The sequence below is a fragment of the Pan troglodytes genome, chromosome 19 (assembly GCF_028858775.2).
Source record: "Pan troglodytes isolate AG18354 chromosome 19, NHGRI_mPanTro3-v2.0_pri, whole genome shotgun sequence".
Classification (NCBI taxonomy): Eukaryota; Metazoa; Chordata; class Mammalia; order Primates; family Hominidae; genus Pan; species Pan troglodytes.
The window spans coordinates 55,994,279-56,018,870 of record NC_072417.2 but is presented as its reverse complement, the minus strand read 5'-3'; the positions used below and the strand labels follow the sequence as shown (position 1 = coordinate 56,018,870).

General features: G+C 38.2%; 1 protein-coding gene across 1 annotated transcript; it reads right to left on the bottom strand.

Moving 5' to 3' along the window:
• Positions 1 to 22,617: 22,617 nt before the first annotated feature.
• LOC455055 (small ribosomal subunit protein uS13-like) lies at positions 22,618 to 23,143 on the bottom strand. Its single transcript, XM_054670641.2, has one exon. It carries the CDS (start codon positions 23,106 to 23,108, stop codon positions 22,650 to 22,652), a length of 459 nt encoding a protein of 152 aa, XP_054526616.1. The 5' UTR covers positions 23,109 to 23,143; the 3' UTR covers positions 22,618 to 22,649.
• Between the last annotated feature and the right edge of the window lie 1,449 nt (positions 23,144 to 24,592).

The following is a 24,592-nucleotide window of genomic DNA, read 5'->3' as shown; positions in this document are numbered from 1 at the left end:
GATTTCCAATACTCTCCATATGATGTGATGAGAAGGGGACTTCATCTCTATGGTATTCGTTCCAAAACCCATAACCCTACTCTAAGCATGAGAAAAACATCAAACAAACCCAAACTGAGGAACATCTGAAACTTTCTACAAAATACCTGACCACGATCCCTCAAAACTATCAAGGTCATAGAAAACAACCAAGGGCTAAGAAACTGTCACAGACCACAGGAGACTGTGAGCCATGAGCTCTAAATGCAATGAGGTATCCTGGATGAGATCTTGGGACAGAAAAAGAAATGCATGGAAAAAAAACGAGTAAAATCTGAATAAAGTCTGGAATTTAGTTCATGATAATGTACAAATAGGAAAGTAGTGTGACAATTTGTAGTTTTGATAAATATGCCAGGATAATGTAAAATGTGACAATGGGGAATGGCAGGCAAATAGGAGAGCACAACTCTCTGTACTCTGTTTGTGACTTTTCTGTAAATCTAAAATTATTTCAAAATAAAAAGTTTAAAATGGCCAGGTGTGGTGGCTCACGCCTGTAATCCCAGCACTTTCAGAGGCCAAGGCGGGCGGATCATGAGGTCAGGAGATCGAGACCATCCTGGCCAACATGGTGAAACCGCGTCTCTACTAAAATGCAAAAAATTAGCTGGGCATGGTGGCGCACGCCTGTAGTCCCAGCTACTTGGGAGGCTGAGGTAGGGGAATCGCTTGAACCCGGGAGGTGGAGGTTGCAGTGAGCCGAGATCATGCCACTGCACTCTAGCCTGGTGACAGAGCAAGATTGTCTCAAAAAAAAAAAATAGTTTAAAACAATATAGTCCCTTAACCATTAATTAAGGTATGAAAATAGGTTTGTTATCCAACATCATAAAGGCATTATTATAATAAACCTGTACATGAGAACAATAGCCCCATGTGTAGCAAATGCTAAAGATGAACTCTATGATTTTCAGAGCATCTATTAATATTCATTTGAACTTTAGTTGGATCCAAATGATTTACCACAGGAGGATCCAGTATAACTATTCTACTGCACAAGAAAAAGTAATAAAATATGACGAATTTGAAAAAATAGATCATCTCTAACAGCCAGCTTCCCACTGAAAGTCACATGAAGACAACACAGCATACACACAGATGAAAGCTCCCAGCCTGGAATCACTGAGACTTATGGCCAACCAGCCTAGCCAGGACTCTGCAAGGCAGCTGGAGCTGCTTGGGCAGCCATCAGAAAGAGTTTGCCTCATGACTTGTTCGTGTTTCTTGTTGGAAAAAATACCACTGGCAAAAGTAAGAATACACAGGCATCAGAAAGAGTTTGCCTCATAACATGTTCGTGTTTCTTGTTGGAAAAAAGTAAGAATACACCTTCTTCCTTCCTCACTCCCTGTGTCTAAACACCATGCAGAAAACAGGAAGGCTTTGCTTTTCTTCCATGAATGCTGGCTTCCCAGACAATTATCGAACCCTCTGCTCTTACTCAGACAGTAGCTACAGAAAATAAGAGAAAAGAAGGCAGTCGTGGGGACTGAGCATGAGAACCTCCATCTTGGAAGGTATTTTCCTCTTTCTCTTACTTTCTACACCCAATATAAAGGAGATAGTGTTGGCTCTTCTGTCAGTACACATCCAGAACCCCGGCAACGTTTCTTTTCTTCTCTTTTTTTAACTTTTAAGTTTAGGGGTACATGTGCAGGTTTGTTACATAGGTAAACTTGTGTCACGGGGGTTTGTTGTACAGATAGTGATTTAATCACCCAGCTATTGAGCCTAGTACCCATTAGTTATTTTTCCTGATCTTCTCCCTCTTCCCACCCTCCATTCTCCAGCAGGCCCCAGTGTGTGTTGGTTCCCTCTGTGTCTATATGTTGTCATCATTCAGCTCTCACTCATAAGTGAGAACATGCAGTATTTGATTTTCTGTTCTGTTAGTTTGCTAAGGATACTGGCCTCCAGCTCCATCCATGTCCCTGCAAAAGAAACAGTCTCATTCTTTTCTGTGGCTGCCTAGTATGCAGCTATTCACGGAAAATGAATAGCCACATCTCCCAGTGATGTGTATGTGTACCACATTTTCTCTATCCAGTCCATCACTGATAGGCATTTAGGTTGATTTCATGTCTTTGTTTACTGTGAATAGTGCCGCAGTGAACATACTCATGCATGTATCTTTATAATAGAACAATTTATATTCCTTTGGGTATATACCTAATGATGAGATTGCTGAGTCAAATGGTATTTATGTCTTTAGGTCTTTGAGGAATCGCCACACTGCCTTCCACAATGGCTGAACTAATTTACCCTCCCACCAACAGTATGTAAGTGTTCCTTTTTCTCCACAAGCTCACCCTAGCCGCTTTTCAGCAGCACTATGGTCCTAGCCAACATCATCTCTCAACAGGATTACTACACAGGCCTTCTACATATTCCCTCTATTTTCAGTCTCAGAAACTAGAGTGATCCTGCTAAAATGGGAGTGACACCATATTATTCCTCTGTTCTAAAGCCTTCAGTTGCTCCCCATTTCCTTCAAGCACAACACACGCCCCTTATAGTAATGTAAAAGACCTCACATATCTGACCACTGATTACCTTTCTAATCACATCTCCTACTCATCCCCCTCTTGCTCATTCTTCTCTAGCAAATGGAGCTCCTTGCCATTCCTCAAACATACCAGGTTTATTCCCACCCCAGGGCCTTTGTACTGCCAACTTCTCCTACCTGGAGCTTTCCTTTGTTAGCTATTTGTATGGCTCTCTCTCTTCCTCTTCTAGTCTTTTTCTATTAAAATATTCAATCCTATTAATATTTCAACTCATGCCTACATATATTTATTCCTTAACCCCCTTATTCTGCTTTAATTTTATAACATTTTTTCTATATAATTTATTTCTTTATTAAGCTTATTATTTGTTATCAATAATAATAAATCCTACCAGGATGTAATTCCATGGGGAGAAGGATGTTTGTGTTTTGTTTATTGAACAATGTTTAGAGCACAATAGACACCAAACATCTTTGGATTAATAAAAGATAATGATTCACAAAAGTAAGAGATGGAAAGAATCTCTCATAAGAGCATGTTGGCTAATGCAGTATATTATATAGATGGGCTTAGATATTAAAGAACCAAGGGAATGTGGGAAACAATGCCCCTTAGTAGATAGGAGTTGTCCAGTGAATAGAGCTGCCTATGTCAATGTGGCTTTTCACTGCAGGACTGTGAAATGGATTTGGCCGTTAAATAAGAATTAAGGCCAATACAAGCATCCTGCCTGTTGACAGTCACTCTATTTGGACAGTCCTTGTTTTAGCCAACAGTGATATTTAAAAAAAAAAAAACCATAAAAAATTAAAAGACAATCTACAAGCTGCCACAAGTATGCTGATGACATTTCAGGCAAATAATATTCTTAATATATAAAGAGTTTTCCAGTCTACACAAAAGACAATGTTTAATACCAGAAAGCAAAAACATAAGTAGGCAAAGTCACATGGGATTAAAAAGTCCAATTTTTCTGGTAGCCAAAGAAATATAATTCAAAATAATGATATTGTTTGTCTGTATTCTATATTCAGATTTAAAAAGATTAAAGGATATGCATTATAAAATTGCCCACCTGGGTGTGTCAACATTTAGCATCTTTAGGTTTGGTAATCCCATGTAAATAAATTAGCATTTATTCTAGGGAAACTATCATGGAGGCATTAAATAATTGAGTAACCATTGTTGTTCATTGGAGCCTTGTTCATAACCTAAAAAAATTGCAAACAACCTACACATCCATATGTCATTGGTGAGCACAACAAATAGCTCAGTGAAAAGGTGTATGCAATCTAGAGTCATTGCTTGTATTTAAATCTCAGCCTTACCCCTTCCAAGCCGTGTAACTTTGGACATACTAGTTAATCATTCTAAGGAGCCACAAAATAGCATGTAATATTTTAAGAGGGATGAGAAGTTCGATGTTATTGGACCGCAGATTTCCTTGGTAGGGATGGGGGTGGGAATGTGTTTGTGAAAATATATAGGGTTTAGGCCTTGCATGGTGCTTATTGAGCGTGAGGAGCAACGGAAGGATCTGGCCAAGGGAGTCACTTGATCATATATGTATATAATTTTGTAAAGATTACTTCAGCAGAATTGAGGAGGATTGACCAAAGCAAGGTGATGCCAGAGAACGCATCAGTTGGGAATGTCTCATAGCACTTCAGCCACTGGATGTGAGGATAATGGGAAATTGTGTACTTCCTCACTTGAATTCAATCCTTATTGTCTTTCCCATCAAAATCAATAAACAATGGGATTAGAGAATGACAGTTTGTGTGGAGAGGAGGGGAACATTCAGATCAATTTTTGAAATGATCCAATGATTCTAGATTTGCTGGGCAAAAGGCTACCTCATCCCCTTCCCTGGTAGGACTCATCCAGGCAGCTGGGGTTCAGTGTCATGTTGAGCTGGATAACAGCCTAGATCATTTAGAGAGCTGCCCTAAGCAAACTCTTGCTAGTAGTTTTCATGCTTTTGTTTTCTCCTCTTAAACATTAAGCAAACAAACATTCAGCAAACAAACATTCATTTTTAACACATTCTTATCTCTGCCCAGTGGTCAGGGACAGCTAGCACTGGCCCAAGCAGCGGTCAATGAGAAGTTCCAAATCTTTTACTGCTAAGGGATGTCAATGCCTTACTGGCAAGCTGGAGACAGAGCTTCAAGTTTGAGAGAGAACTGTGTGTGGGGTGGTGGGGCCGGGGTGGGGAAAGATGGGAATAGATAAGGAGGGAGGGAGGGAGGAAGGAGGGAGCAATTAAAAAGAGAGAAAGAAAGAGCTCCAAAAGGAAAACTGTGTAAGACCAACTTCAGAAGTCAGCAGAGCCACTTCCTGCAGCTCTACACCCCACTGTAGCTATCACACACAGAGAACAACATTCAGTCGTCTTTTTGATCAGTTGCTGAGGCTTCAAAATGTGCCTTTGAAACACAAGGCACCATCTGGAGAAAATGACTTCCAGTCAACCCAAAGGCCCCACAGACTGAGGAGCCCTGCTCAGAGCCAGCTGTCCTAACTTGCCATGTTGCTGCATCGCCCGGTGCTCCAGGCTGAGCCTCCGTGAAGCGGTGGGCCTAGGATGTCCTAGAGCACTAAGTCCCTTTCAGCAGACTTTGCGGCATAGAAGAGAATATGTTTTGTATGTTTCCGCTTTGGGATTTCTGGATTTCATTAAGGAAATATGGGGAGTCAGGTACAAATCAAATGACTCCTTGGCATAACTTCATTTTCCTTTGTCTCTTCTCTCTTCCTTCCCACCACTCACCTGTTGCATAATGCAGGGGCTGCTTGGGAAGTGTGTAAATTAGGATTAGGTGAGCTGCCATTAACTAAAACTTATCATGGCTTAAAAAACTTAGAGATCTATTTGCCTCTTATGTAAATGAGGTAGGCAGCCTTGGTTTACTGAAGGAGTTACAATAGAATTAATAGAAACCAATGATCTTTTCAATGAGTAAGTCCACCATTGCTAGGAAAAGAGACTTTTTTCTCATGATCAAAGATAAAGGCCAGAACTCCAACAATCATATTGGAGTTCTAGATATCAAGACGAAAGAAGGGACCAAAAAGGAAAGGGGCAAAGGTCACATGTTAGCAATCTTTTAAAGACATTTCTTAGAAAGTAGTCTCCTTCACATGCTATTGACCAGAATTTAAACATGTGTTCAAACATAAATGCAAAGACAATTGAGAGATGGAGGCTCAGCCAAAAATCTAAGATATTAAGAAAGAGGGGAGAATAGAAACTGTGTTCTCTGCCATCGTTCACCATTTTGGCTACTAAAATACTCATGGGAGGCCTTGTAATGGGAAGAATACATTCATGCTCATCTTCAAACCAGTAAACACAGAGTGCTGCCTCTAGCTGCAAGTCCAGGATCTGTAATCTTCTACTTCCAATGCCACATGCTGCTTCATGTAGACTGGCAACTTCTATATTTAAAGATAAGTTAGCTCTTAACACACCATAATACACAAGGAATGACAATGAAATCTCCCACTTTGAAAAATAGGAGAATGAAAACCACAGCAGTCATTGGTTTCTAGCCATGAAAAAACGCTGCTAGGCATAAATAGTGTGTACTCCTGATCTGGAAGTGGAGAACCTTCCTTGGTTGGAGAATATTCCTCGTGCTGGGCTCCGGGAAGAATGTTCCCTTTTTTTCCATATTTTTGCCGGCACTTGTTATCTTGTCTTTTTGATCATAGCCATCCTAACAGGTATGAGATGATATCTCATTGTGGCTTCAGTTCACATTCCCCTGACAGTTAGTAATGTTGAGAACCTTTTAATATGCCTGGCAGCCATTTGTATGACTTCTTTGGAGAAATTCTATTCAGGTCTTTTGACCAATTTTAAATAGGGTTATTTGTTTTCATGCTATTGAGTTGTTTGAGTTCCTTATATATTTGGATATTGACTCCTTATCGTGTGTATGCTTTGTAAAATATTTTCTTCTATTCTGTAAGGTGTCTGGAGAATTTTCTTTGATGTACAAAAGGTTTCTAGTTTGATTTCAGTCTATTTTTGCTTTTATTGCCTGTACTTTTATATTCATGAAATCATTGTCCACGTCAGTGTCATGAAGCTTTCTCCCTAAATTTTCTTCTAGTATTTTTATAGTTTCAGGTCTTACATTTAAGTCTTTAATCCATTTTGAATTGATTGTGTATACAGTGTGAGATAAGGGTCCAATTTAATTTTTCTCTATATGATATTCAGTTTTCCTGACACCATTTATCAAAGACACTATTCTTTCCCAATTTCATAACCTTTGTCAAAGATCAATAGCAATAAATGTGTGGATGCATTTTTGGGACCTCTGTTGTTTTATTGGTCTATCTGTCTGCTTTTATGCCAGTACCATACTATTTTGATTACTATAACTTTGTAGTATATTTTAAAATCAGATGGTGTGATGTTTCCAGCTTTGTCTTTCTGCTGAAGATTGCTTTGTCTATTGAGGACCTTTTGTGATTCTTTATGACATTAGGATTTTTATTTCTGTGAAAAATACCGTTGGAATTTTGATAAGGATTGCAGTAAATCTGTAGATCTTATAGGGCAGTATGGACATGTTAAGAATATTAATTCTTCCAATACAGGAATACAGATATCCTTCCATTTATTTGTGTCATATTTAATTTTCTCCTCAATATTTTATAGTTTTATTGTATAGGCATTTTATCTCCTCGGATAAATTTATTCTTAAGTATCTCAGGGTTTTTCAATGCTATTGTAAATGAAATGATTCCCTTCATTTCTTCCCAAAAATATATTCCATTTTAAATTTTATTTATTTGAACTTCTTTTCCTTTTTAATTAGTTTAGCTAAGTTTTGTTCCAAAAAAGAAATGAAGGAAATAATTTCATTTATTATTGTTGTTAGTGTGTAGAAATGCCACTAATTCTTGAATGTTGATTTTGTATCATGCAACTTTACTGAATTCATTTATTAGTTCCAAAAGTGTTTTGATGGAGTCTTCAGCATTTTCTATATATAAAAATCTACAAACAGAATATTTTATTTTTTCCTTTCTCATTTGGGTGTCTTTTCTTTCTTTTTGCTGGCAAGTTGCTCTATCTAGGACTTCCAGTATTATATAGAAAAGAAGTGGCAAAAATGGGCATTCTTGTCTCAGTCCTGATTTCTTGATTTTGGAGAAAAATCAATTCTTTCTTTCTTTCTTTCTTTCTTTCAACTGTTGAATGTGGTGTTAGCTCTGGGCTTGTTATATATGGCCTTTATTATGTTGTGGTTATTTCTTTCTATAGCTAATTTTTTGAGAGTTTTTATTACAAAAAGATGTTGCATTTTGTTAAATACTTTTTCTGTATCTATTGAGATGATCATATAACTTTTATCCTTCATTATGTTTATGTGGAGTATCATATTTATTAATTTACATATGTTAAACTATCCTTGCATGCCAGGGATAAATCCTGCTTGCTCATGGTGTATGATCCTTTTAATATGCTGTCGAATTCAATTTGCTAGTATTTTGTTGAAGATTTTTGCATCTATGTTCATTAGGAACATTTATCTGTAATTTTATCTTCTTGTGTCTTTGGCTTTGGTATTAAGTTGATGCTGCCCTCAGAAAATGAGTTTGGAAGTGTCACCTTTTAATTTTTTGGAAGAGTTTGAGAAAGATTGGTGTCAATTTCTTCTTTAAATGTTTTGTAGAATTCACTTGTGAGGCCAATAGGACCTGGGCTTTTGTTAATTGGGAGGTTTTTATTCACTGATTCAATCTCCTTACTCATCTGTGGTATGTTGAGATGCTCTATTTCTTCATGATTTAGTCTTGGTAGATTGTATGTTTGTAGGAGTTTATCCATTTTTTCTATGTTATTTAATTTGTTGGCATACAATTTTTTACAATAATCTCATAATCATTTTTATTTCTGTGACATCAGTTGTAATGTGTTTTATTTCATTTTTTGTTTTATTTATTCTTTTTCTTTTTAGTTTAGCTAAATTTTTGTCATTTGTTTTTCTTATTAAAAAACAACTCTAAGTTTTGTTGACCTTTTCTATTGTTTTTCTGTTTTTCTATTTTATTTATTTCTGTTCTAATCTTTTTTATTTCCTTCCTTTTGCTAACTTTGAACATTGTTCACTCTTTTTTTAGTTCCTTGAGATGTAACTTTAGGTTGTTTATTTGAGATCTTTCTTCTTTTTTAATATAGGCCTCTATCATATGAAGTTCCCTCTTAGTACTATTCTCACTGAGTCCCATAAGTTTTGGTATGTATTTTACCCTGAAGTATTTTCTAATTTATTTTGTGATTTCCCCCCTTTAACCCAAAGTTTCTTCCAGAGTGTATTATTTAATATCCACATACTTGTGGATATTTCAATTTTCCTTGTGCTATTGGTTTCTAATTTTATTTGTGGTCAGAAAAACACTTGGTATAATTTCAATCTTTTAAAATTTGTTAGAACTTGCTTTGTGACCTAATGTTGATTTATTCTGGAGAAAAAATCATGTGCACTTGAAAAAAAATGTATATTCTGCTGTTGTTGGGTAGAATGTTCTACATATGTCTGTTAGATCTATTTAGTTTATAGTATTATTCAAGTTTCTTATTGATTTTATGTCTGGATGTCCTGTCAATTATTGAAATTAAGGTATTGAAGTGTTCCTACTACCATTGTATTTCTGTCTATTTCTCTCTTCACTACCATCAGTGTTTGCTTTATATATTTACATCTTCTGATGCTGGGTTCATATGTATTTATCATTGTTCTATTCTCATGATGGAGTGACCCTTTCGTCATTATAAAATGTCCTTCTTTGTCTCTTTTGGAAAGTTTTTGGCTTAAAGTCTATTTTGTCTGATATAAGTATAGACACACCTGCTGTCTTTTTGTTACCATTTGCCCTCAATATTTTTTTTTCCATCCCTTAAAATTCAGCCTATGAGAGTCCTTAAATTTAAAGTGAATTTCTTTAAACAACGTGTAGTTTTGTCTTGTTATTTTTTATTAAATCAGTTTGTTCAATCTATTTCTTTTGATTAGAGAGTTTAAATCATTTACATATAAGGTAATTATTGATAGGGAAGGGTTTGCTATTGACATTTTGTTAGTTGTTTTCTGTCATTTTTCTAGGTCTTTTGCTGTCTTTTTGTCTCTTGCTGTCTTCTTTTATATTTTGTTGATTATTTTGTATTGATATGCTTTGACTATTTTCTCTTTTTCTTTTATGTAAGTTCTATTGATACTTTTTGCATAACCATGTATGGTTATCTTGAGACTTACATAAACTATCCTATAGTTACAATAGTCTATTTTAAGCTGATAACAACTCAAGTTCAATGACACACAACATTACACTTTAACTCTCTGCACTTACACTTGATGTTATTGTTGTCACAATTTGCATCTAATTGTATTGTGTATCTTTTAACATACTTTTAGTTATAGTTATTTTTAATACTTTTGATTTTCAACTTTTATGCTAGAATTATAAGTAATCACAGTATTAGAGTATTCTGTATGTTTCTGTATATTTATCTATACTAACAAATTTCATACTTCCTTATGCTATTGTGTTGCTGTTTTGCATCTTCTTGTTTCAACTTGAAAAACTTCCTTTACCATTTCTTATAAGGCAGGTCTACTCCCTCAGTTTTTATTTGTCTGAAAAAGTTTTATCTCTCCTTTATTTCTGAAGAACAGCTTTGCTGGATATAGTATTGTTGATTTCTTTTTTTGTTTCCTCACTTTAACTATAGCATCCCACTCCCTTATGGCCTGCAAAGTTTGTGCTGCAAAATCTAGTGATAGTCTTACAGAGGTTCTTTCATATGTGACAAATCACTTTTCTTGCTTTCAAAATTCTTTGTTTTTTTTTTACAATTTGATTATAATGTGTCTCACTTTGGATTTCTTTGGGTTCATTTCATATGGCGTCTTTTTCCTTCCCCAGATTTGAGAAGGTTTTAGCCATTATTTCTTTGAATACACATTCTGTTCCTTTCTTTCTCTTCTCTTTCTGGAACTCCTCAGTGTATATATTGATTTGCTTGATGGTGTCCCATAATTCTCTAAAAATTTCTTCACTTTTTTATATTTTTTAAAAACTTTTACACCTCTGAAGTGTTTTCAGTGACCTGTCTTTGAGTTCACTGATTTATTCTGCCTTATTTAGTTTTCTCTGAAACTCTCTAGTAATTTTTTTTTTTCAGTTCAGCTATCGCATTCTTCAGCTCCATGATTTCTATTTGGTACCTTTTTGTATTTCTATCTCTTTGTTGAAATTCTTACTTTACTCATGCATTGTACTTTTGGCCTCAGTGAGCAGCCTTAGGAGAGTTATTTGTAGTTATCTGTCAGGTAAATCATATAACTTCATTTCATTAAGGTTGATTCCTGGAGATTGATCTTGCTCCTTTGTTTGAAACGTCTTAGCCTAGTTCCTAATTTTCCTTGACTCTCTGTGTTGATGTCTGTGTATTAGATAAAAGAGGCACATCTTCCTGTCTTCACAAACTGGTCTTGTACAAGAGAAAACTCCCACCAATCAGCCCAGCCAGAAATTATGAGGGACTCTTCCAACTCTTTTCTACCTCAGAGAGAAGGAGGAAGCTGTGGTTTTTGTCTACTTGTTCTGTGCTGAGCTACAATGAGTGGGAGGAACTGTGGTATCTAACAGCTCAACCTGCTGTCTCCATTCTCCCCCAGGTAGCTAGATTCTGATGGATCCATCAGAACTCCAGGACTGCCAAGAAAAATACTAATTTTGGGGGCAGCCCCAGCAGAGCTGGTTAGCTAATCAATAAAATCCTAAGTGAAATAAACAATACAACTTTTACTAAAAGTTTCAATTAAAAGAGGTTATCATTTTTACTTGCTTTGAAAACTAAGGACAGCGAAGGCAAGGAAGTGAGTATTTAAATAGCTTAAGTCTGTGTTTTGAATTTACTGTGATTGTAGTGACTGCCTACTAATAGAAATAATAGAAAAGATTGTAAATTGGTTTCATTAGACATCAAATAGGCTATTTATTTAGAGGTATCAAAGTTCAAGTGGCACCCATGATTGTTGTACCATATTATGCATTGGTTGGAGGGTTTATGGTTCAAGAAGTTGGACTGAGCACACATTTTCCTTCTCTTTCCTAATAATTTACTGAACAGCATGGGGTGGGTTTATGAAAGCACTTACAATGGGGGCAGGTTTGGGGAATGGAGCACAGCAGTGGAGTAAAGACTTTTCAAAGTTTTGGAAAAGAGGGAAGGTTGTTTGCTTAAATTATAGTAGAGGAAGTCTCAGTATAAAAAATATACAAGGAAATGACTCTACTAAGAAAAAGGAAAAAATGCAGATATTCCCAGACAGAAAGGGCTCAAAAGTTTATCACTTATACATCAAGATGTACATCAACAAAATTATAAAGGAATCTGTGTGGGGTGTGTGTGTGTGTGTGTGTGAGAGAGAGAGAGAGAAAGAGAGAGAGAGAATGAGAAAAAAAGAGTGAGTGAGTTAGATGCAAAAGCAGAACAAACCCAGGAGTACAATAATAAAAAAAATTCTAGAATAACCTCTTTACAGTGGTTTTAGAAAGCCGGTTATCCGAACCTGACTGACAGCTCAAGGGCTCTGAGAATACTGTCAAGAATAATTTCCTATGAAATTAAAATAGGAAAGCTGGATAATTTCAATTAAAAGATAAAAATTATAATATTAACTACAAAAATATGCAAAACAGGCCAGACATGTTGGCTCATGCCTGTAATCCCAGCACTTTAGGAGACCAAGGTGGGCAGATCACGAGGTCAGGAGATAGAGACCATCCTGGCTAACACGGTGAAACCCCGTCTCTACTAAAAATACAAAAAAAAAAATTAGTCGGGTGTGGTGGCAGGTGCCTGTAGTCCCAGCTACTCGGGAGGCTGAAGCAGGAGAACAGTGTGAACCCGGGAGGCAGAGCTTGCAGTGAGCGGAAATCGTGCCACTGCACTCCAGCCTGGGCGACAGAGCGAGACTCCATCTCAAAAAAAAAAAAAAAGCAAAACATAGGTCACTTGCTTATTCCCCTCTCAACTTGCAATTTTCGAAACCTATTCTAGGTGACACATATTTAATGCCACAGAGTTTCCATCTCCATGAATTAAACTCACTGCTGGGTTCTGCAGTAAATGATATTTCGACAATACTAATACATTAAATGTGAATTACAGGTACTCAATTTTAAAAATCCATTTATAGACAAAGCACTAATGACTTTCCAGTTCAGAATGAAATATAGAAGCCTTAGTTTGTGGCAATGTAAAATCAATGATACAGTGAATGCAGGGTGGGAGTAAATTCAGAAGATGAGTTAGAGAGAAAATGTAACATGGCTAAAGAATTCATATTACATACAGCAAGTTAAGAGGGACTACCTAAAATTGGTAGATCAAGAAATATTGATTTGTTATTGTAAAGCCCAGGTGATAACCAAGAAGAGGTGAACTGAAAACTTAAAGGCAGAAGATTATTGCAATTATTGCAAGGGTATTGAAATTTCATTTTTCATGATAGGAAATCTGCAGACACTTTCTAAAGATGACCAGTTAGGAAACAGAAGTCTAAGAAATTATTTAGAGGTCAATAGAAATAGTTAAATTTGGTGATTCCTGGGCTGTGGGATTAGGAGTGGGAGAAAACAGACTACAAATTTTAATTTTACACTATCCAGATGGAATTTTTATAATCATGTCTGACTACTTGGGGCCAGAAAATCTAGGCATATTTATGAATAGAACCCACAAGCAAAAAGCACTAGAAGTGCTGGTTCCTGAAAGGGCCTGAGAAAGCAAGAAGGTGGAAGATGTCAATGGAATTGGGAAATAAAATTGTGGGTAAAGAAGAGAGAGAGTTTGTTTTGACCTCACATAAGTCATTCAACCACCATATTCCATTTTTTCTTCCATAAAATAAAGATAATACCAATTTCATAGGGTTATTATAAAGATTAAAGAATATGCCTATTTCATAGCAGGTGATTAATAATATTGGTTGATCATATAGTAGGTGATCAATAAATATTGATTCTCCCTTTCATTGAAAACTTAGGTCCCGTGGTTCCTATAGTTCTGTCCTCTTAATTTACTCACTCTCTGCCAGCCCAGTCTCTGTTCTAGCCAGCCCTGGCCATTCATTAAGCAGGGATCTTGAATGGAGAGCAGAGGGTTAATGACTTCTGTTCCATGCTAATGAGTGAATACTTCCTCTAATTCTAACTCCCTGTGGTGTGTCCACCCCTCATAGTCTGCTAGACTCCAGGTGTCAGATGGTCCCAGCTTGCTCTGCTGGCAAAGTAAAACCCCATACCTGACAGATACCAAGAAAACCAAGATTTTAGAATGGAGTGACTGAGATGGAGACACTCAAAAAAGAAAAGATTTTTATTTAGGTGCCCACTGTCCTTGCATTCTCAACCCTCACATCAGAGGAGACCAAGACACCATCTGGGTGATTTCACTCCCTGCTTTTCTTGCTCTTTCTTATCCTCAAAGGCAATTGAAGAGTGGCTTTACCAGCCTGTAAATCAGTAGCAGCTATAAAACACGTCTGTCTGCAGCGATGACTTTTCTCTTGTGGGATACTTTACAGCCATGGAACATGCCCAACATATTAATGACACAAATTCATTACTCTAAATGCACATTCTGATGGAGATGTTGCAGAATTGTTGGAAGAGGTGTATGTGGAACCAGAGTCTAGTGTGGCAAACACCAGCTGTTTCCAACTAACTTGGAGGACTAAACTGATTAGCAGATCCACCCTACTCTCAGATCTTTAATGAATGAGTTTCAGTGAAGCGACCTCCCATAATCCCAGTGTCCCAAGAGAGCTTGGGGAACAGGGAGGTTTGGAAGGACAGAGATGGACTGAACACCCCAGGTCAAGCCACTCGAATCATTTTACAGTAGGAACATGCCAATTCACTCAAACCCTGTGCTGTTTTCATGTTTTATGAATCTTCTGCTTTCTATTATTAAAACATTTCAACAATAATGAGAGGATTTTAAAATTTAAAAATGGGCCATTCACAATCTCATTTTTTAAAACATATTTCTCTTCCTAGCTCTAGTTAATTTATGGAAATAACTTCACAATGTCATAATCATGTCATAGACTGCATTTTATTCTTCATACATTTACAGTGGCTTAAAATATCCAGGATCCCTATTCAAAATTGTAACTGAAAGCACAGATGAAAGTAACTGCATTTCTTGGAGCATGAGCCAGGACAGCACAGGAAAAGGTATGCATTGCAAAATGCAATCTGTGGCCCTTGTTTTTGATATACTCCCTAGTAATTGACTTATATAAAACATTATATCTATAAATATCCAGTACTCAGTTGACCCTGCTGCCTGAACAATGAGAAAATTCTCCCTCTGCTCCTCACCTCAAGTTTGAGTGAGAACCAGTATGTAAGTCTTGCTTATATGGGCATATGGATGTGATAGTTCATAGCAGGAGAGCTTAAGTGTGCATGAATGAAGACTAAAGCAGAAATGGCTTTGTGCAAATATCACCAGAGGCAAACTAGACTGCAAGATTGCACTGAAAGATGCATGTACACCCACCATAAACATTAATTTTTACTACAAGAAACAAACACCCGAAATCAAGGTGTATATGTGGGTCCTTAGCACGAGTGAACCACGAAAATCAGCTCTCTGGAACACTATGAATTAATCTAGCCTTTTATTAAAATCATCATTCTCTGGAATCCTCTTATTCATATAAAGAAAGTGTGATCCCCTAAAGCTAGGACTAAACGTGACTCACTTTGAGTAAATCAAGCCTGTTAGAAATTGATTTGCCTCACGTTTACCTACATAAGAAACCTGCATATCCTACACGTGTACCCTGAAACTTAAAATTAAAAAAAAAAAAATGAAAAAAAATTGATTTGCCTAATGGTAGGGCTGAATCAGGTGACTATTAGTCAGGGTAGATGTTTGTGCCATAGAAACAAATAATCTCAAATTTCAGAGATTTATACGAAAGGAAGAATAAAAAAGGTTAGTCTCTTTCAGGCTACATGCCCTTTATGAGTGGGCTAGGAACTCTGCTCCACGTCATCACCTACACTGGGCCCCAGCTGATGGAGCAACTGCCACAGGGAACTTTGGTGGTGGCCCTGGAGGCTGAAGAAGAGGGCACTCGGTAAAGCGCGCACTGGCTCCTCACATTTCTGCATGGTGGTAGCCCACATCACGTCCGTTCATACCTCTCTGGTCAAACCAAGAACCATGGCCACACCTAAGGATGTGCAATAATCCTCCCAAAAGTCTGGAGAAAAGAGAGAATCCAATATTTCCAACAGACCTAGTGACTTTCACAGGGCCATTCCAAGTTTAAGACCACCTAAAAGAAAATCCTATGGAAGGAAAGAATGAGTGGTTTATGCATGATAAACAGAGGAAATGGAGGGGTGATATGACAGATTGCTTAGATTGAATTATCCTATCCAGTCCATGGTGTTGCTTTCATTATTATCCCTGCCCCTCATCTTCTGGTTGTTGGGCCCTCCTAGGTCATAGCCTAAGAAGTGGATGGGTTCTTGGAAGCAGATATGCCAGTCACCAGCCACAGGAGCTCCTGTAGACATGCTCCGCAGCCCAGTATGAGTGAAGACTTGGGCCCAAATCTGGGAATTGACAAAACGAGGCAAAGGGTTAACACTAGTCACAAAGCTTACAACAGGATTTCTTTATCCTCTTAAATTAGTTAACAATTAGAAAACTGCATACCTCCTAGTCAGTTAATTAACTGAGTGCTTTTTATGGCTAGAGATAGCTGTAAGCTTTAATTTTTGCCTTAAGGAAGCTCTAAAATAATTGAGGAATTAAGTCATGTGAAAGTGCAGGTAAATGAGGATTATGCATTTACTTCATACATTTAAGAGAATTTAGGGCTTAGAGTTCAATTCTCAAACCAACTAGTTTCGGCTGACTTCTACTCTACTATTCTTGACTGCCCCTCCCCAAACATGCAGACTTTCCTTGTTTGCTTTGTAAGTTAAGTGGTATTTGCACATGGACATTAAATGGACCTCACTTGAATTAATTGGTTTTGTCAACTTATAGAAGTCAACCCTGGCATATGGGACACTCACATTCAGGCCCATGATCAGCACTGGCATGGACCAAGATGCTCCTAGTCTGTGACTGGAAGAAACTCAAAAGCCAAGTGATATATATTTTTTGTTCACTGACTTGTCTGAATCACCCAGTTGTTTTGGTCTCATCTGTGACAGTTTTATATGGAAAAGCGTCCCTGTGTAAATCTTACAGCACCCGTACCCAATCTATGAGCTCAGCACATTGGCTGAAAGAAGAACTGATTTTGCAGTTTAACAAAATTAAAATGATCAAGTGACTTATTCGAAAGGTAACTCCAAATTCCAGATTCAATTCGTTGTAGGTTTAGACACAGTTTTCTCTTCACAGTCAAAGGTAAGTGGAAGGCAAAGATGATGGTATGGTTTATTTACTTTGAATTATTCAAAAAATTCATTCTACTTTCTGCTTGGCCTTAGCTGAGGTGATTGTGTCAAGCATCTCCCAGGATGAACCAAAAGTTCTACCAATGTCACTGGCCTGCAGCCTGACAAAATATTATAATACCATTCCAGGCAGAGTCATGCAAAACCTGGGCAGACAAAATGAACAGTGTGTGGGATTAGCTTAAGAGAATGATTTCCTGCACAGAATACCATTACCCAGAATTTTCAGGCCTTTGCAAATAGCACTTATGGTCACTGTGAGCCTATTAGAATGCTTTTTAAGCATGATGCTGAACTAAACACCAGTCATTGCTGCAAATCCCAGAGATGAGCTGATTGCATTGCTACGCAAATTACAGGCTTTGGAAAACTATTTGCTAAGAATCCTTCTAACATACACTGTTAGTTGAATAGAACTTCAGGAGCTTTAATCTAATTATGACTAAAGCAAATTCCTAAGTGAAATGAGGGTGTGAGAGAGGAGAATTTGTTTTTGTTTGAACAGGGAAAAGAGCTATGAAAGCTTTATTGACCTAGTAAATAAAGGAGAGTGAATAAAGGAGTCAGTGATAGGACACTTCCAGCTAGAGAACAAAGGGGGGTCATTATGCTGCTTAGTTGTCTCTTTGAGGAAGGTAGGATTACTTCAGAAGGAAGAGAAAAGACCAACAATTATTCTTATTTAATGAATTAGGCAATAGTTGAATATAAATAAATGATACTTTTATGAACAGCATTAATTTCATCATGCTAAAAAGTCAAATAAATCCAAATGGATGAAATCGTTCATAAATGATTTCAAGATCAAGCACATATTCTCAAACAATTGGAAAAAATATTACATTTGGCATTATTTTAGGTTTGCACACATTGAAGTATGCGATTTAACACCATCCTGTAACTCGAATTACCACTTGAGAACGCTGACTTGGAAATGAGGAAAAGTCAAAACAAAGCACATGAACTTAAAAAGTTTCAGGCTCTGACAGGGTAGATCACAGGGTTTTGGATCAGAAAACCACCGATATTTTTCCTAACTAGTTCTCACTAACTTGTCCACAGAGGTGTCAGTTACTCCCTACATTTGAATGTTCTTTTGAAGTATGAATACCCACATTAGCCCCTGCTCACTCTCACCTTGCAGAAAGCTTAGTAAATGTCTTTGATTCATTAAAAGAGAAAGTGAGAATGAGAAACACATCCTTCCCAAAATTTTGGAAGTTACACAAGGAAGGTGGCATCTGAGCCTTAAAGAGGCAGAGGTGTCTGTCATTGTTGGGTTGAAAGCCAGTCATTCCCCAGCATTGGTTTGAAGCAAATGGTCTCAGCTCAGACTGTCTGTGGTAACTCCTATTGGAGAAATAAGTTGGACAGGATGAATGACAAGGTGATTATACCTGACAGCGCACGGCATGGGATGGCATGGAAGACAAGAGGTATTCTCCCTAGTACTACTCCAGGCACTCAGGCCTCCCTGAGATCAGGCCCCCAGCCACCGCCCCCAACCAGGGTGTAGAAACTCCTGGCCTGGGCACCTCAGGTCCACCAGGAAGTCCCAAGGAAATCCAGGAGCAAAGTCTAGTTAGTGTCCATTCTCCATTTGCTCATCACATTGCATATGTGGGAGCCATGGAAGAAAAAACATGGTGCTTGTCTTGGTTGAGTCTTCATTTGGGCTTCAAGACCAGTCTACACCTTGGCTGATGGACTCTGGGACCTCAGGCCCCTCACATTTCCTCTGCAAGCCTCTTTACTTCTGATTTATCAGGAGACTCACTCATTTCCAGAGGTAACCACACCCCCACGTGTGGCTAGCTCCATCCTCCCATAACTTTTATCTGTTGTTCTAAGTGATTTGTTCCTTATCAGTGGCCCTGTAGTCTTGATGGAAGAAGAGTGCCACCTTTTCCTGCACTCAGTAGCTCTCTGAATTTATTTGAAAATCAACCTTTCTTTTAGCTGTACCCCCAAGCCCTATTTCTGAGTGTATTTGCAGAAAAAAGGTAACCAACACAACGACAACAACAAAAACAAAAGGACCAATCAGGTAGCAAATTTCCACATGAATTTGGGTTTATTACTGGACTTTTAACCTAGTCCATGCACCAGTACTGCATTATTTTAATCAGAGGAGTTGTGGTATTTGATTGTCTGTTAGGGTTAATTCCATCTCCCTCACTTGTTATTCTTATTCATTGTTTTCACAGCTATTGTTGCATGAATGTTTTTACTAAGAAACCTTAAGTCAACTTGTCTAGCTTCAAAAAAAGCTTGTTGGTATTCTTATTGGGATCACATGACTTTCCATTTAAATCCATCCCAATATGTTCAGTGTCTCTCTTCTCCCCTGACAACAATGGGGTTTGTATTAGTGTTCTATGGCTGCTGTAAAAAATTACCACAACCTGTGGGTGGGTGGGTGGTGGTGCTTGGAACAATAGGAATGTATTCACTCATGGTTCTGGAGTTTAGAAGTCTGCAATCAAGGTGCCAGCAAAATCATCTTCCCTCTGAAGACTCCAGGGAAGAATCTTCCATTGTTTCCTTTTAGATTCTGATGGTTGCGGAATATGATTCTTGGCATTCCTTGGCTTGTGGCTGCATCATTCCAATTTTTGCCTCCATGGTCACATGGCACTCTCCCTAGGAGTATAGCTGTCTGCATCTTCATATGCCTTTCTTATGAGAACACCAGTCATTGGGTTTAGAGACTAGGCTAATCCAGTATGACTTCATCTTAACTAAGTACAGCTACATAGACTCTATTTCCATATAAGGTCACACTCCCAGGTTCTGGGTGAACATAAATTTTGGGGGACACTATGCAACCCAGTACAGGGCTGTTATTATAAGTAAGAGAATGTGTGTGGAGATGTAGCTAGAGCCAGGCCTACAGGTCCCACAAATGATAACTATTACTTTGGGAAAAAAACACCTTACAGTTTTGCTCCAACTTGTAGCCATCAACCTATTGCTCTGGTTCCTTTCTTTCTTTTCTTTTCTTTTCTTTTTTTTTTTTTTTTTTTTTTGTGAGATAGGGTCTTGCTCTGTCGCTCAGGCTGGAGTGCAGTGGCAAGATATCGGCTCACTGCAACCTCTGCCTCCCAGGTTCAAGCAATTCTCCTGCCTCAGCCTCCCGAGTAGCTGGGACTACAGGGGCGCGCCACCACGCCCGGCTAATTTCTGCATTTTTAGTAGAGACGAGGTTTCACTATGTTGGCCAGGCTGGTCTCGGACTCCTGACCTCAGGTTATCCACCCACCTCGGCCTCCCAGAATGCTAGGATTACAAGTGTGAGCCACCACGACCAGCTCTGGTTCCTTTCATAGTCAATGTCTGCAGCAAACAACATGCTCTCTCAGCTTCTATTTCCCTCAGTCACGCCCTTTTAACTCTCTTCCTTCTAGCTGATAGCCGTCTCTACAGTTCTGCATCTGTTTACTTGAAAGTCCCTAAAGTTTGCCTCCTTTTACTCAGTTGAAATCTCCAGGGTAAATGTCTAGTGTGCCCCTTGCATCATTTGCACATTAAAAAAAATCTGCACTGGGAGACCATTGATATCTTTAGTTTCTCTTACAGTCTTCATCCAAGAACGTGTGATTCTTTGTCTGAAGTGTATTTTCCAGAGCTCCTTTAGACCATTTTACTTTTTAATAACTATACAAAACCACAGACTGGTGGCCCATGGGCCAAATCAGAGTAGCACAGCTTTAAAAAATAACAATGATTTGGCTATCGTTAGGTAATACATACATGCTCTAGTTCACCCAGCCTTCACCACCTCCCGTTGCTTTGTACCCCACTGTGTATCCCGATTCACACATGTGCATACTCAATCTGGAGACATTTGAGCTTGCAACCTCATTCTATTTTAATTTTCAAATTATTTTTTTTTTCAAGACTGCGTCTCACTATATTGCCCAGGCTGGCCATAAACTCCTGGGCTCAGGCAGTCCTTCTGTTTCAGCCTTCCAAGTGGCTGGGACTACAGGCCAGGCATGCGCCACCACACTCGGCTTGCAACCTCATTTTAGAGGCTCAGACTTGTTAAAAGACAAACTTCAGCCAAATTAAACGTAAAGGAGTTTAATTGAGCAATGAACAATTCACAAAATCGGGCATCCCCCGGAATCACAACAGATTCAGAGAGACTCCCGGGGTGCCTCGTGGTCAGAACAAATTTATAGACAAAAAAGTAAAGTGACGTGACCACGTGCGGTGGCTCACACCTGTAATCCCAGCACTTTGGGAGGCAAAGGCGGGTGGATTACCTGAGATCAGGAATTCGAAACCACCCTGGCCAACATGGCGAAACCCTGTCTCTACTAAATATACAAAAATTAGCCAGGTGCTTGTTGGCTGGCGCCTGTAATCCCAGCTCCTCCAGAGGCTGAGGCACGAGAATAGCTTGAACCTGGGAGGCAGAGGTTGCAGTGAGCCGAGATCGTGACACTGCACTCCAGCCTGGGCAACAGAGCAAGAATCTGTCTCAAAAAAAAAAGTAAAGTGAGGTACAAGAATTGGAGGTGAGTTACAGAACAGATAACAGCTGGATTGGTTACAGGTCTGTGTTTGCCTTAATTGAACACAGTTTGAACACTCAGCAGTCTATGAGTGGTTGAAGTACAGCCGCTGAGATTGGCCAAGGCTCAGCTGTTGTTACAGACACATACTCCAAAGTTAGGTTTTCAATCTTGTCTACCTCTTAAGTTAGGTTGCATTTCATCCACAAGGATTCAAATATAGAAGAACGGAGTCCTTCTCAGGCCATATTTAGTTTGAATTAATAGACTGAATTTTGCCCGTCTTTGTCTAGGAGCTGTCCTTGGTGTCCTCAGAGCCCAAAGCTTTCTTGCCTATGACTCTATAATTTTTAGACGTGTCAGTTAGTATCATTTGCTTTCTTCGGTGGTAGATATTTTTTTCTCGTTGATTTAAAATGACTCTTTTTATCTATTAAAGCTATCAAGCTGTTGTTCATGTGGTAAAATTTTGCCCCTTGTTCAACATTTGCCACTCAATTACTTCTAAACTGCAAAAGTTATGTAGTTTCATTTAATTGTCAATTTTCTTTTATGGCTGTTGCTTTTTGTACCATGATAGTAAAGTGTAGACTTAAGAAAAAATGAACACATTAAAATTGGGACTGAAAATCCATTCTATTTATAGATTGATTTTAAGCAAATTATAAGAACACAGCATATTCATTAGTCTATGTACTTTTTAATTTTTGGTAGTCTCTATATATATACATTGGAGTACTTATTATAATAGAGTACTTTATGTATATTGTATTTTTAAAATCACCTTTCATTACTATAAAAGTAGATATGCATATTTTAGAAAATTATAAAGTACACAGAACAAACATAAGAATACAAAAACACATCTCACTACTCACAGGATACCTCTTTAACACTAATTTATACCTTGTGAGATCTTTTATAATGTTGCAGTGAAATGAGTTTATATTGAACATACTGCTTTGTAACTTTGCTGTTAATATTATTCATCTTTTCAATAATTTTTTTTGGTATATAAACTATTTATTAACAAACAAGGCCTACAGACTTATTTCTTCTTGGACACACTTACGGTGCGGCCACGGCAGCCAGTGGTCTTGGTGTGCCGGCCTCGGACACGAAGGCCCCAGAAGTGACTCAGCCCTCTATGGGCCCGAATCTTCTTCAGTCGCTCCAGGTCTTCACGGAGCTCGTTGTCCAGACCGTTGGCCAGGACCTGGTTATATTTTCCATCCTTTACATCCTTCTGTCTGTTCAAAAACCAGTCGGGGATCTTGTACTGGCGTGGATTCTGCATAATGGTGACCACACGTTCCACCTCATCCTCAATGAGTTCTCCCGCCCTCTTGGTGAGGTCAATGTCTGCTTTCCTCAATACCACATGAGCATATCTTCGGCCCACACCCTTAATGGCAGTGATGGCAAAGGCTATTTTCCACCGCCCATCGATGTTGGTGTTGAGTACTCGCAAAATATGCTGGAACTTTTCAGGGATCACTAGAGACATGGCGGCAGCACAAGCGGCGGCATGTAGGCCTCCTGTGGAAGAATCTTTTCAATAATTTTTTAATCTCATGTAATGGTTAGGCAATATTCAAAATCTCCTAATTGTCCCCAGAAGTCTTTTTAGCTGTGCTTTGGGGGTTTTTTTTTGTTCTCCCCCCACCCCATATTATATGCAACCCAGGACTATGCATTGTGTCTGCTTGTTGTATTCCTTATGTCTCTTTGAAATAGCACTAGTTAAGTTTAGGAGATCAGGCCGATGGTCCTCCAGAGTGTTTTTCCTTCTGTCATTTGTCACTTTCTCATTGTATCACTTAACTTGTTTCTATAGCTCATATATATCCAGTAAACTAGAGTTAGGTCTAAAGCTTGATGTATTCGAGTCAAATATCTTGACATATAATATGATAATTCACAGAAGTGATGTGGTCTTCATGTTTATTTACATCAGAAGACACATGTTTTCTGGTTGTCCCACCATTCGTCCCACCAACCACTGGACTTGGGGACTTGAGTAATGCAATGCAAGTGTGATCCACGTGCACATTTTCCCCCTTGTGACTGTGTTGTGTTGTACACTATCCAAAAATCCAGTTCCCCACCAATGATTGTCTCAACGCTGGTTCATAATTCTTTCTCAATCTGGAATTTCATTAGGCTTTACGGAAGTGTGTCCTTTAATGCTATCAGTCCTCCCACATTTAATAAGCACACATCCTTCTATAGAGTTTACACACATTCATCAGGGTTATTCAGTTATCCTGACATAGATTTCTATTGTAAAGGCAAAATATATGCTTTGTTTCTCCCATTAGCAATCATCAAACCAAGGAGCTGGTGTGATACGAATTCATTTTATTTCAATTCACTACAACATTATTTTTTGATGTTATTTATTAATTAATACCTTTTGATTTATGTAGACAATGTACTAGGTGCTGCGAATACAGAGGACTCTATTTATGAAAAAGATATGCTTCAAAAGACTATTGTTAAACCCATTTGCTTGGAAGTCCAAAGTATGATTATAAACACTATTGTCAACACTAGTAGGTAGAGTTGTTGAGAGTTTGTTCTTTTAGTCTCCGTGACATGAAAGCTTATGTTCGAAATTCTTAAAAGAGATACTTGCTTACAAAAATAAATAAAATATCACTTTGGGAGGCCGAGGCGGGCGGATCACTTTAGGTCAGGAGTTCAAGACCAGCCTGGCTAACATGGTGAAACCCTGTCTCTACTAAAAATACAAAAATTAGCCAGGCATGATGGTGCGTGCTTGTAATCTTAGCTACTCTCAAGGCCGAGGCAGGAGAATCACTTGAACCCAGGAGGCAGAGGTTGCAGTGAGCTAAGATTGCACCACTGCACTCCAACCTGGGTGACAGAGCCAGACTCTATCTCAAAAAATAAAATAAATAAATAAAACTTGCTTTAATAAAATCACAGTCTGTCGGTGGAAAGTGAACAAATAAAATTACATCACAA

Bases quoted from the DNA above. Each gene is read 5' to 3' on its own strand.
- LOC455055 (XM_054670641.2), bottom strand. From the start codon at position 23,108: ATGTCTCTAGTGATCCCTGAAAAGTTCCAGCATATTTTGCGAGTACTC.